At 35.8% G+C, this 14,654-nt stretch overlaps 1 protein-coding gene and 1 non-coding gene across 2 annotated transcripts; one reads left to right on the forward strand and one right to left on the reverse strand.

The window, feature by feature from the left end:
* Nucleotides 1-248: 248 nt before the first annotated feature.
* Nucleotides 249-4,315, reverse strand: LOC104595876 (putative disease resistance protein At4g33300). The gene is made up of 5 exons (XM_010256822.3): nt 3,418-4,315; nt 2,477-2,886; nt 1,982-2,337; nt 1,643-1,854; nt 249-1,191 (listed from the first exon to the last, which is right to left on the reverse strand). The coding sequence occupies exons 1-5, from the start codon at nt 4,082-4,084 to the stop codon at nt 368-370; spliced, it is 2,469 nt and encodes an 822-aa protein (XP_010255124.1). The 5' UTR covers nt 4,085-4,315; the 3' UTR covers nt 249-367.
* An 8,424-nt stretch (nt 4,316-12,739) lies between these two features.
* On the forward strand, nt 12,740-12,811 carry TRNAW-CCA (transfer RNA tryptophan (anticodon CCA)). The gene has a single exon. It is a non-coding gene; the product is annotated as a tRNA-Trp (tRNA).
* Nucleotides 12,812-14,654: the final 1,843 nt, after the last annotated feature.

The following is a 14,654-nucleotide window of genomic DNA, read 5'->3' on the forward strand; positions in this document are numbered from 1 at the left end:
TGCTCAAATGATCATACAGATCCAATGATCCAGAATTTATGATCTTAGCGTGGCGTGGGGATATATGTTGAGTCCCAATATGTCCAACCGCTCTCTCTACTCTACTAGATTCCCTCTTGTTCGAGTCTGAAAGTCATCATCTCCATGGTGACATCTGATAATTTGAGGGTGCATTTCATGTCTGTGTGACCTGGACTGAAATGGAAAAGTAGTTGTCAGTTCTAAGTTCTACCTCACTTGTACAAATGTTAGAGATCTAAGGCATCAGAATATTGGGAATCCTTTTTGTTTCAATTTTTACATTATTTGAAAAAAATTATGTACAATGAAGACCACCACAAGGTGGCAATGGACGTAATCTCTTTCCCTACTCTGCAAGCCAGTCCAGAGTAAAGCATTCTTGTGCCACCTGAACCCGAAGATCTGGTAATGTTTTGACACCTTTCCACAACCAAGCAATCTCTTCATCACAGATGACACGTCGTAGAGACCGCAGTGACCCAATAGACCCGGGTAGATTTATGATCTGCGCGCACTCCCACATGTCAATCTTCTCCAACCTAATTAACCTACCAATCCTTTCAGGGAGGCTCCCCAGGTTTACACACTGAGAGATGTCAAGATAACTCAACCTTTCCAGCTCACATATCCCTGGAGGAAGCTTCATTAAGCTTGGACAAGCATATATCCTCAAAACCCGCAGAGATTTCAGCCCTCCCAGCCCAAGTGGAAGCTCTTGCAGGCTGTGGCAATTGGTGATACTCAGACTCTTGAGTGAATAGACATTACATAGGCTTGATGGCAATTCAATTAGATCGATACAATGGTCCATGGTGAGCTCAGAGAGCCGAGGGAATACTGAAGGAAGATCTACCCCATCAAGACCTTCATTAACCTTGCAGAGGACCAGGGAGATTTTGTGCAAGTTACGCAGAGGGTAGGCTATTTTGTTTAGTTGAGGGACAGTAACCTTTTCTAACCAGAGGCTTTGTAAATTTTCCAGAGAGGATAATATGGATGAATTATGAAGGACAGCATTTACAGTATCATAGTTTATTAACACTAAAGCTCGGAGCTCTGGCATCCTCTCAATAAAGGGAGGCAAGAAATACTCCTTCGCAGAGAAGTTCAGAATGAGAACCTCAGCCTTTGGGAAGTCCATATGGAACCAGTCCAGCTCTTTCATTTCACCTATATTAACACAGAAAATTCTAATCAAACTAAGCATAGAAAACTGATTATAAATACTAAGTACATTGGTAAAAATTGACCACCCTTCTGGTTGTCTGTGTGTTGCTCAATTAGGCTGCATTTGTTTTTGGTGTAAACTGTCATACATCGATGGAGTTCAATGCCAATGGGTTTAAAATGAGTGAACCATTGGAAATTTCTTAAGTGTGATAATCGATGTAAAAGTAGACTGATGTAGTATTTACATCGATTACCGATGTAAAACTCAACTGTGCATGAGGTTTACACCAATTTTCAATGTAAAACTTACACTCCAACCAAATGCATGAAAATACAGACAGGGAATGGAGTTTTACACCGGTCCGTCTTTACACTGAAAACAAAAGTAGCCTAAGGCTTTTTCAAGAAAGGGCTTTTCTGCATAGAATTTCATCAAAGAAAACAGCCATACCTGTATGGATTGAGACAATCTGGGCATCAAACGGCTGATCCACACCCCTTCTCCATTCCTTTGGAAGCCTGTCTTCTCTCCTTGGCATAATCAGTCGCTTCCTTTTGTTTAAGCTCTCAAGCACCCCCTTTTTGCTCAAGTGAAGTGCCAAGTCTCTCAACACATCATGCTGAGTAATAGATATCTCACAGGAACTACTAATGTCTCCAGTCCTAATCCAGAACAGAAACAACACAGATAACCCATTTAACTCACTTCTTATCATTATTTGCCAGCATATAGGTAAAATAGATAGTTCTAGTTTGAAGTGTTAGAGCGAACAGAGTCATATTTACATACCTTGCATCTTTCACCAGAGTCAGGAGATTTTTATTTGAAAGCTCAGTAAGTATGGCAAATGCTTCTTCCTCATCAAGGTCATGTATCTCGACCCAAATATTAATAAGAATGTCAAGAGGAATTTTTTTGTCCTCAGGAAAGCAACCCAAGTCTAGGAAGCACTCCCTAACCTTTCCTGGAAGGTACTCTATGCTAATTGCCATTCGTTCAAGTAATTTCATCTCATAAGATTCACAGATGGATTCACTTCGAGATAGCCTGTTCTTCACACTTTTCCAATACATTTCCGGTTGATCCCTTAGTGAAGCCCCAATCACTTTTAGAGCCAATGGAAGCCCTTTACACTCCTTCACAATCTGTTAAATTCAGATTCAAACATCTATAAATAGAGTTTCCAGAAAGCCAAATTTTAAAATAAACAAATGTAATTGAGCACCTACTGAAAAAATGAAATGGAATTATGTAAATAAAATATGAGACTTTTTTCAATTATACCTGCTCTACCAATTTCTCATTAACAGCAAATGGGATGCCCTTTTGTCCAAAAGCAGAATAACAGAACAGGGACATGGCTTCATCTTCTTTAAGCAGTTCAAGTTCATAAATCCTATCAATCCCTGATGTAAATTTGAACCTTGAAACCACAAGGATTTTGCATCCAGGAATTCTAGAAACTAGATGTACTAGCTGTTCGAGTACATGAGGACACCAAACATCATCCAGAACCACGAGGCTTCTTCCAGTAACTATCCAGTTATATTGAGCTTTCACTTGTGGAATCGGAACGTCGGGAACACCAGAACCAAACGTGTGGTTTCCTGTAATACCTTTCCAAAGTTTCTGCTTCAACTGCTCCAAATTTGGGGACTGCGAGACTGTTAAGAATATCATATTGTTGAAGTGACCTGAGAAGGCAACCAACAGACTTTGAGTCTGGTTCTCTGAAGCACTAATTCCAATTTCAAACATGAAAATACTCATGTTGCATTTCGTCTTTTCAAGTATGCAATTCAACTGGACATATCCTGGTCACTTAGTGGATACAGAATGAAAACTTCTCTAAAGAATGCTTCCAGAAGAAAATAGGCATATCAACTAGCAATAAAAGTAATAAAAATGAGAAAAGATGTTCAACATATTCAGGTTTCAACAGTTCAATTCACAATGACGATTACAGAGAACGATTAGAAATAATAAAAAAGGAGTTCGGTCTCCTCATGAAATAAATAGATGTTTGCTCTCTGCAATTGCGTGTACGCTTCCCAAAGCCAAGCATACCCAATCTTCAACTAAACAATTAATCTAGAAACCAAAAATACAACAGAATTATTGAGTATCCGAAAGGGCTATATAGAAGAGGGAAAAATGAAAACCCAGAACAGATGAATTCTCTAAAATCGTTTTAGAAAGAAAAGAACGGAACTAGAAAAACTTACTTCGAACTTGTTCATCATTGCAAATCTCTCTCGCCAAAGTCGTCTTACCACTCCCTCCCATCCCCCAAATCTCAACAACCCTCAAATCATCCCTTCCGATAATCATATCCTTCACCTTTTTCTTCCCCAAAACCATCGCAGCTCCAAAATTCACCGAACCATCCACATCCATCTCATCCTCTTCGACCCTCTTCACAGCTTCCTCCAACCACCGGTCGTCGCTCACCCCTATCTTTATGGCGGCGAGCCGACCTTCAAGGCGATCGAACCTCTCAGCCGACTCGAACCTCAAATGGTGGACATCGGCTAATATATGTGCCTGCATAGGACCCTTAATGAAGTTCTCCACCTTCTTCTGGAACTTCTCCATTTTCCTAGCCAGCTGCAAGTTCTTGTAGACGTGCCATCGACTGGAAGCCAATACCTTCCTACAGAGTTCCGACCCCTCATTAAGAATTTCGGAGATGCGGTCGAGTTGTGATTGCCGCACCTGGGGCAATTCGATGCCGGAGTACTTGATCTCCTGAATTACGGGCAGCAATTCCTCTACGTATGTCATCAGCTGCTCTGCATTGGTTTTGCAAAGAGTAGACCGCTTGCATATTGCTATGAGTTGTTTTATTAGCTCTGTAGCGATTTCCCCTGCAAAGAAATCGGTCACCGCCATGGACGGCGATCAAGCATCTCAGAAGCTATCCAGCGAGCGGTGGTGTATTTTGTCCGATTTCTTGGAAGGAGAACTCTCTTATGTAGTAGTGTATGCAGTCTGCAACTACGAAGGAAAACGAACTGGAGGACGTTATTTGCGAATTCGGATGAGCTGAACGCTTTCGTTGTTCAGGGGGCTGTGGAACCAATAATGAGATGCCACGTCAGTAAAAAATTCATAACTTTATTGACAAATTGTTAAAGGTGCGGGTTCGATGTATTTTATTACTGGCGTGAAACCTTATTATTGATTTTCACAATCGATTAAACAGCTAAATTTTACTCGTTATTTGCTTAATAGTTTAAGTAAATTCCAACTGCCCCTTATAATTTATGGTAGTCGGCAATTTAACCCCTTTTTTCTTTGTTATCTTTTTATCAATCCCTCTTACTTTCATATAAGTAAGCGACCAAAAAATTCTACAAGTGCTGATCAAATCTTGATACATCATTTTGTTTCAGATGGCTTAAATTAATTTTGGACCCTGAAGTAAAAAAAAAAAAAGTAAATAGATGATATGATTTTTTTTGGACTATTTTAGTAGTTGAGATGGGAAAGATAAGTAAATCAAATATTGAAATAGTAAGTTAAGAATATAGAAATGAGTGGTTTGGTTGTAATAGAGAAAATGGTGAATGAGGTAGAACTAAATGTAAAGAGGTAGTGGGGGTTGAAATATATATAGGTGCTGGAATCGATTCCAACTGGTTGATTGATCTTAATTAGAAAAAAAGGTCATTTTGATGATGGCATGGTGAAGGCAATGAATAATGAATTGATGGAATGGGAGTAATGAGCAAGTTATTGGTGGAATTGTGGAAGTAACCACCGAGAGAGAAGTAAAGATAGTAGGATGTATGGTTTAAAGTATCAGCATACTATTCATTATTTTTTTGGGATTTTTAGCTTGCACTCCACCTCAGAATTCAGATTTGAACAATAAATCTACAACAATTTAAATTTATGAATAGTTTCACCTATAATACTCATATCCGTCTATGAATTGGCATTAATTCCGAACTGGTACTTACCCCCCAACTGTACGGTAGAGCTAGGATTTCAGAGGTGGACTGAATGGTAAAAATCCCTAATTTTTATGTATTGTGAGTGGTAAAGCCTGAATACTTTCACCACTTTTTAATTTCACCTTTTAATTTATTTAAAGAGGGTATAGAACCTTTTTTTATCACATAATAATAATAATACCTCATGTTTCATGCATGTATGACCAATACATATATCAATATTTTGAAACATTTAGTAGTGATGCTTAATATTGATTAATGGAAAAGTTCATATGTTTTACCAATGTGAAAATTCTAGCACAACACTAGAATGGCCATTAATTCAATTAGAAGGGTGTACGATGGATGGTTTTGTTTTCTAAAAATGAAAACAACTAGGCCGTCAATGGGTTGGTTCTGCCCTGCCCTGAGTCGTTTTTTCATATTTTATGTTTGAAATGATAAATTTGATAAATAATATTAATTTAAAATATTTAATTTTATTCATATATAAATAATTTAATATGTTTATTATCATTTTTATTAAAATTATATTATCAAATTTTAAATTTTAAAATAAATATAATAAGTCATTGGACATATTAATTGGGATGGATGGTTATAGGTCTGTTAACCTAAATCTGATAGACCCGATTATTAACTGAGATGATTTTGGGTATGTGTGATTTTATTCTGATTTATAATCTATTCGGAATTGGGACCACCCTGTCTGGACTTAGGCCCAACCCGTTGATAATTCTAAAATAACTGTCACCAGCAAATAAATGTATTGTTTTTATTAACAAGACGATAGTTTTTTTTTTTTTTTTTTGGTTTTATAACCATTTACAATGTTTTTTCTTTGTACTCATCATTTACAGTGTTCGGCACCCCTTATTGTGACCACATTGGTGAATCATTGATGCACTTGTTTGGTATGTCTCATCAATGGCCACGATCATTTAAAATCTTGGATCACTTGGATGGATGGTTGGGATCAATATATTGACGTAAAAGCCATTATACAGTCTCCATTGAAAGTGACCACTCAAAATTTTATAGTAGAGACACGGAATTGAGGTAATTCGCCTTATCCCATTACGCGGGGCGGGTGAGACTGAAAATGTGGTACAAGGATTTCAAAATAGAAGCGTAAAAATCCTTTGAAGTCAATCGCAGGAGTACCTATTAAGTGGACCCCACCAAAAATCCAAATCAAGTGGTGCACTCTCACTTCTCGCGCTTGATCCCATTCTATTATGTTGTCGTCAGATTCATTGGATAAAGAGAGAGGTGGATATGCTGCTCTAACGCGTACACGCGCCTACGCGGCATGGGAGGGTGGGAAGTCAATTGAAGGATTACAATTTACAAAACGCCAAGGACGTGACGTGGCAATGTGAGTGTGAACGCACCATTAAAATAGTGCACGGTCAAAAGTCAAAATGGTTCAACACCTTCAACTTCAACCAAGGGTAAACGATGACGCCTGATGATGGTACGACGTACAAGTGTCCACTGTGTACTGAATGTCTGGTTGACTGACGAATTTACGGTAATGTCCTCTTAGGGATGGCAATTTTTCGAGATCGGCCTCAGTCACTGCAAGGCCCGAACAGCCTTGCATCGGGAACATCTCCGTACTTCAAGAGGGTTGTTCGAACGGGTCTTGCACTGACTGAATCCCATTTCCAATTTTTCCCATTCCGATGGAGACCCGTTTTTCCGATCCAATGGGTGAGGGAAGGAATTGTTGTGACGGAACAGGAACGGGGATGGGGTTTAATAGGAATTTTCGATTGGGGTTAGGGTCAGGGATGGGGACTGAGGTATTTGTCCTGTCTTGAAGTTTAAAATTTTTATTTATTTAAAAAAAAAATTATTATCTAAAATAATTTCAGGGAGTCGGGTCCTCACGAGGGACCCATCCCCGTCAGGGATCAGGAATGGAGGACAAAATTTATCCCCAGTGGGAATCGGGGATGGAAATGGGGTAAATTTTAGAATCGAGGGTGGGGATAGGGAATATGGTCCCCAACCCGAACCTACCATGTTGTCATTCCAAGTCCTCTCTTGAGCTACATGTAACCAATGATTTCTCCTTTTGTTTATGTGGAGAAACCCAAGTGGAAGGTAAGACTATTAAGCCCCGTTTGGTGTGTCTTTTCATGTGGGTTGTCGGTTTTTTAGAAATTCAATAGTCTACATTTTAGTCTTTCTCCATTTGGTTGGAAAATATTTAGCTAATGAAACTTGTAGCCTTGAAAAGATGTAGGAATCTTGATTTTAGCTATTTTCAAGAGGTTCTAAATAGAGTTTTTTGCTTTTTTTTTCAACTTGTTTTCATGTGGAAATACATGACTTAAACAAAGGACTTCAAACTGTTAAGATCTTGATGCAAAATCTCACATCATCTTTTGATTGTTAGAACTTCTAGAAGATATTTCAAAACAAACTTGTCAAACGACTCTAAAAAATCAACCAACCCAACTTAATTTGACTTGAGTTAGTCGATTTTCTAGTATTTTGGTCCATTTCAGTTCAAACATTATGCAAGTCAGTTTTAATTTAGCCAATCAATTAAAATGGACCTGATCCAACCATAGATATATAGTAATATTTTATATTTAAAATTTAAAATTTTTATATGAAAAAATGAAAAACTTTTATATTTCTTAATTTAAAATATTTTATAGTATAAATTTAAAATTTTTTAATTTTATTTTTCTATAATACTATTACAATTTTTAAATTTAAATCTTTTAAACCAATCAACTCCATACGTACAATCCAAACTAGCTAAAATTCATCTGAGGTGACCAATTCTAATCAGATTCATTGGATTAGTCAAACAACTTAAAATCGAACTTTAAGTAGAACCTAGTGGAAGGTCCAGAAATCCATGTAACCAGTTGACGGTCATAATTAGATGGGAATTATAATTATAGTTATTGTAGAGTAGTGGTTGAGAGTTGAGAGACAGTGAGAATCTTGGACTGTCGCTGTGGCTTGTGGAAGGAGGGAAAAAGGGGATCCGGGACTGGTAAAGGTCAAAAAGGAGAGTGACGGGACGGATATAATGCCATCATAAACCACAATCGGGGTGAAGACTTTCAAAGTCGATGCTTCTCTTCTTTATTCATTTTGTGTTTCTTTTTGTCTCCCACAATTTACAAACAATCCAACTACATCCCAAGTCAAAGTGCAAATAAATCAGTGGATTTTGCTCCAACAATTAATGCCAATATGGAACGAGTCTATGCAATTCTTTGATATTTTGCTCCATAGATAATACATATGCCAGGTGAAAGTAAAAAGAGAAAGAGAGAAAGAGAGAGAGGTTTCTCAACTTTACCATGCAAACTGGTAGACATAGGCTTACTTTACATTCATCATGATTCATGACCAAGCGTTTCAATTTTAATTCGTAATTTTGCATTGCAAAATTTCTTTTTACTGCTTCTCAGGAGGAGAGTACGGAGGTGGGAGACTTTGCCATGATAGAAGACCTTTGAGGCGGCTAGAAGCCCAGAGAGAAACGTGTCTATCCTTAGTCAAATAATAGGACAGGGGTTTTACAAGAGTCCCGATCTACTGTCCGCTGTCCTTTTCAATGAGAAATAAACACGTATCTTCCAAACGTATCATCATTTTCTTCCTTATCAACATTAGGAGAGACCTCCCTCAACTATGAATTGAGATCTGCTCCTCACAGAGGGCGGTTCACAACAATTTCATACGCACATCCCACCATGTATTAAGACTATCTTCCCTAAATAATAATATAAGTATGAGAGATATTCTCTATGCATGATGAGTCGGTGTGAGCAACAGATTCAGTCTCCACAAATGTGCACACACAAGCATGATCTATGTCCGAACATCTTATCATGAGACTGAAACAAATATCATGGTGGAATGTGAACATATCCAGACTCCACTCTCCCATTCATCACTTTCGCTTAACCCCCAATATTAGCGGTGTGAATGGATCCAAAAATCCAATTCAACATGATTGAATCTAATTCTGAAATCATATATTCATATAAGCAAGTATATCATCAATGCAGAATCAAAGTGAATTTGCATATGAATTTTAGGCTACATTTGTTAAGAGTGTAATTCCACCAATATATGACATGGATGATGAATTAATTCAACATATTCACGAGGAGGTCTCAAGGTGCATGTTGTTTGATAATAAGATTTTAATTAATGAAACTAAAGAATGGTTAAATGCAATGTTAAATTTTTGGACAAATACCCTAAAATAATAAATAGGACTAAAACATAATATATTATATGTAATTTTAATAATAGTAGAAGTGCAAATGAGGATACATCGGAGATCAAAGATAATACAGTGTGACCATTTTTCCATATTTTTAACATTGAGGGGGATGTTGCCCATAGAATTAGAATGGGATGGACAAAATGGAGGGGTGCAAATGGAGTCTTATGCAAATACCATAGGCCTCATTTGTTTTTCGATGGGTAAGTTGGTGGGTCCCATAGATAAGAAGTAAACTTGTGTTCATATCTTAGTATTAGTGGGCCCCACACAAAAAAGAATGCTTCCCGAGTAGCTCATTTACCAAGGCAAGTAATACCTTTCTAAGACTTGGATAAATCACTTACGCATTTGTGCATAAATTTACTAATACATGATGGGATAATATTTTGAGAGAATGACTATTCAACCCACCGTCAGAATTCTTAACCCCACCATACAGTTAGGGTGCGTGCCAACTTGGAATTGATGCCAATACACGGCTGGGTATTGGTGTTTAGGGTGGGGGTGTTTGACATTTTGAATTGTTGTAGGTCTATAGTGGAATTCCAAATTCTGCAATAGGATGCAGTGTACTTTTTTCATAATATTTTTCCTTAAAAAATGTCACTTTTTTGGAGAAAATGGTCATTTTACAACTTTACCTAAGAATAAAGGAACACTACTACTAGGGGTGCAAATGGATCGAATCATGATCCAATCCGATCTAAGATCTAATCCTATTTGGTCAAATTTGGATAACCCTAGTTCAAATCTTCGGATCAGATCGAAAAATAGGATTTGATCATAAATCAGATTGGATTCGAATCACCCCTATCCGATTCGACATATATGCTATATATTTATTTATATAAATATATAAAATACATATATATTCTTTATTTATAAATATGTTATTTATATTGTATTTTTGTAAATTTATTATATTATTTATTTTTTATAAAAACATGTATATGTATGATGAAAATAATTAAAAAGATACTTGTATTTTTTGTTTTTCTTTATTTAAATTGGCATATTTTATTGTTCTTTAAATAATTTATTAATTTTTAAAGAAACACAAATCGGATCAGATTAGATCCGAATATCTAACTTCCCAATCGGATTCGAATTCAAATCCATGTCTATCATATCCGATCGGATCTACAATTAACAGTGTCAAATCAGATTTAGATGTACCCTAATTCGAATATGATTCGACCCATTTGCATTCCTAACCAGTAAGTGCACTTATCCAAGTAAGCATTTCCTAAGAAACACTTACTCGGATAAATGCATTTACCAAGACAAATGACTTATTGAGATGTGAATGAGGCCTTAGATTGAAAGGAAATTTTCATAAAATAATTGCAAGGCCAACTATATATATATATATTGGTTTGAAGGAAAAGATAGGGAAAGGTAGGGAAACCCATACAAGGTTTGTAAAGGTTTCCCTACCTTTCCTTCCCTTACTTTTTCCTTCAAACCAATCATAACCTAAAGTTCCTAACCATTGTTGAAAGCTCCCTTGAACTTTCTAACATGGTTACAACTTGCAAGTAGACCCCCTTTGTTAGAATCCTCTAAAAGGTGGCATGAAAATATCCAAAATACCCCATGTAGTTATTGTTGACCAAAATGTTTGCTTTTTCTTTTTAAATTTTCTCTTCAAATGAATTGCTAGGTTAAACCCCTCCAATTGCTTTTCTCAAATTATTTTTTTTGCAAATGTGTCTTCATATCAATTTCTCAAAGGTAAAGTTGCAACTTTAAATTCTCTACTTTTTTGGTTGTTTATAAAGTTTGTATTGTTTTTTCTTGTAGAAACCAGCCTCAATAGAAATTGCATGGGTATTTTAGACATTTTCATGCCTCTTGTTAGAGGATTCTAACAAAGGAGGTCTAATTGCTTAGAAAGTTCAGGAGAGGTAATTGCAATTACCAAACTTCAAGGGAGGTTTGAGCTACAGTCATAAGCTTTATGGGAGCCTTCAACAATTTACCCTTTAATAAATGGATATGGCATTAAACAGAATGGAATGACCAAACAAGATTCATGTTGTTGACCCCATGCAGTTGGAATAAGGCTTAGATGATGAAGATGAAGATGATTTGGCAAGAGTGCAAATGTAAAACTAAAGCAAATTTACACCATGGTTCAATTTTGTAAGCATATAGTAAAAACAAAATTTTGCATTGAAAAAGAAAGAAACTTCTGATAGTTTAGCACTCAAAGTTGATCAATGTAAAATAGGTTGGTACCAGCCTTGAGATTTGTGTTTGCACACGTCACAAACAAACAAGACATTGTAAACCAAGGCTGCATTTGGTTGCAATGCAAACACAAATATGTACACTACATATTTACCTTCTTTTTGGTTCATGAATGCAAACACAATTCAGATTTTAAACCGTTTTTGCACTCATCTTGTTTGTTTGAAATCGGTGCTAAGTGTGGGCCCCATCATTAAATGCTTCAATGCCATAGGTATAAAAATGCTCTCTTTTCAGAGTACAAAAATGTCAGAAAAATATATTTTTGATATGATAATCATTACTTTTTTACATGTCAAACAAACGCTCACAAAGGCAAACTGCAGTACGTAAATATCCCAGTTCAACATTTGTATTACAAACAAACGAAGCCTAAACTACATTTGCATCCTTCCATTTAAACAAATTTGGGTTCACATCAATACATTCACTTTTTGCACTCTTATAGTTTGTTACCGAATGCAACCTAAACAAAGAAAAAGTTAATCACTTTTAGCACGTGTAAAATAAATTTATATAAATATAAAACACTAAATTTATTAATTATAATTTATATATATATTATATATATTACAAATTTTAATGAGATAGATTACAAATTTTAACCTATCCAGTCTTTTATTTTGGAAAAAAGAAATTATGATACGGGAAAGGCTTTAACATCACAACCTCCCATGAAAGGCCACCTGAGATATTACTTTTATAGTGCCGGATGATTGATTGTAGATTTTTTTTTAGTATCATGTGTTTTTAACATCACAATCGAACCCTTTATTTTGATTAAAAACTTTAAATTAACACGCTGGAAAGGTCACTCGTGCGGTATTATAGGTGTTGTGTTTTTCCCATAAAGGGGAGAAGACCAACACAGTGGAATGGGAGAGGATCATGTCTTGCTGCCGGGCTGCCAGTATGACTGGAGAATTGGTTATATTTGCATATCAGTTATTGCAATATGTTAGCGAAAGGAATGCCAATTATTGTAGTTATTTGTTTAGTCTAATGGGTTAATTGATCCTAGCTTCACCTCTATAGACTTTCAATGGAACGAATTACAGCAACGGATCCGTGGCGCAATGGTAGCGCGTCTGACTCCAGATCAGAAGGTTGCGTCTTCGTTTCACGTCGGGTTCAATTCCGATTTTTAAAGTTTTTAAATCGTATTGAGAACTTAACCAAATGAAGAAAATCCGGTTTGGAGGAAAAAGGGAACCGGTTCCCGGTTTTCCGGTCCGACTGTTCGGTCCGATTCGATTTTAAAAACCATGATTAGGGAGAGCGACGATTCAACCCAGGGTCAGAATTTTTAGGCCCAAAGTACAATTGAGTGTGTGTCAACTTAGAATTGATGCCAATTTACGAGCAAGCATTGGTGTGTAGAGTGGGAGTTTTTAACATTTTGAATGTTTATAACTCTGCAGTGAAAATCCAAAATCTGAATTGGGCCTGCCCAGAGAGAGAGAAAGATGGTTGTTGTTGCAAGCCTTGAGTCATGTTGCACCGGTCACCAATGCAAGCCTTGAATCATTGCTGCAAGACTCGTTATTCTATTGAGTTGTAGGGGTGAGCAAGAAAAACCAAAAAATCAAACCGAAATCAAACCAAAAATCTGATTAGTCGAACCAATCAGTTCAGTTTTGATTTAGTATTTAAAAAAAAAAAACCGAAAGTACTGATTTAGTTTTGGTTAATCAATATAGAAAATCGATGATTAACTGAACCAATTGGTATACATGTATTTCTATGTATTATATGTATATTTATGTGATATATTTTTTTATATATTATAAATTAATAAATATGCATTATATATAAATATATATTTATAATATATAATATATTGTCTATTATTTAAAATAAAACATTTTATATATTTCTAATTTTTTATTATATCTTTATATATTTTTATAAAATATATTGTAAATATAAAAAATCGAAAATCTAATAAACTGAACCAATGATTAACCAAACTGATCAACCGATTAATCAATCGGCTTTAGTTCAATTTTAATTACCATTTTTCCAATAATACTGGTTCGGTTCCAAACATAAGCCAACAATTCGATTAACCAAATCGTAAGCACCCCTACTGAGTTATCGCTGCTACAAGCATAAACCCAGAAACCCTCCCCTTGACCATCGCTATAAGTGGTGATTGTAAATGGCCTACATAAAAAAAGGAGCTCCAATCGACTTGAGAGTTGAGGGATGGTGTGATTGGTGTCCCATGGTAATGACATCATAGCATTGGGTAGGTTGCTTTGGTGAATTGTTTTTGAAACTGAAACGGTAAAAACCTGTAACCGAGATTGAACCAAAGTCGATTGGTTACCAGCTGACGTATTTGATTAATCTTCAGTTCGGTTTGTCAGTTTTTTAATTTTTTTATAGTTATAATATATATTATAAATATGTATTTATATATAATGCATATTTATTAATTTATAATATACAAAAAATATATAATATATAGAAATATATATATATATATATAATATAGAAATATGTATACCAATTGGTTCGATTAATCATCAGCTTTCTATATTGGTTAACCGAAATTGAATCGATCGATTCAATTAAGCGTATTTTTTAGTTCGATTTGATTCAGTTTTTCTTGCTCACCCCTAGCATTGGGACTCAATCCTTGAGACTTGAGTCTTTACTTGCTAAAGTTTAAAAAATGTAAAGTTTACACTTTAAAAAGTAGGCCCAGTTGAGATGGAATAAAGTAAAAGGAAAATTCCCGATAGGTACCCTGTACTTTAGGTTGAGTGCCAATTTAGTACCCGTACTTTAAATCGTAACAATCTAGTACCCGGACTTTCAATTTGGGACAATTTGGTACCTGACGTTAGATTTCCGTCAATTAGAGGATAAAAAGTCTTAAATACCCCCAATGCTATTTCGACTGAATAAAATAATTAAAATAACCCATCGAGCAATGCAAGTAGGAACCACTGTTCATACTTGCATTTAT

The sequence above is a fragment of the Nelumbo nucifera genome, chromosome 5, assembly GCF_055504915.1.
Source record: "Nelumbo nucifera cultivar China Antique chromosome 5, China Antique-T2T, whole genome shotgun sequence".
In the NCBI taxonomy this organism is placed as follows: domain Eukaryota; kingdom Viridiplantae; phylum Streptophyta; class Magnoliopsida; order Proteales; family Nelumbonaceae; genus Nelumbo; species Nelumbo nucifera.

Excerpts from the sequence above, each read along its gene's own strand:
- LOC104595876 (XM_010256822.3), bottom strand. The coding sequence starts at position 4,084 with ATGGCGGTGACCGATTTCTTTGCAGGGGAAATCGCTACAGAGCTAATA. Across the intron at positions 2,338-2,476 it reads ATGAGAAATTGGTAGAGCAG|ATTGTGAAGGAGTGTAAAGG; the intron begins GTATAATTGAAA and ends TGAATTTAACAG. Across the intron at positions 1,192-1,642 it reads GATTGTCTCAATCCATACAG|GTGAAATGAAAGAGCTGGAC; the intron begins GTATGGCTGTTT and ends GTGTTAATATAG.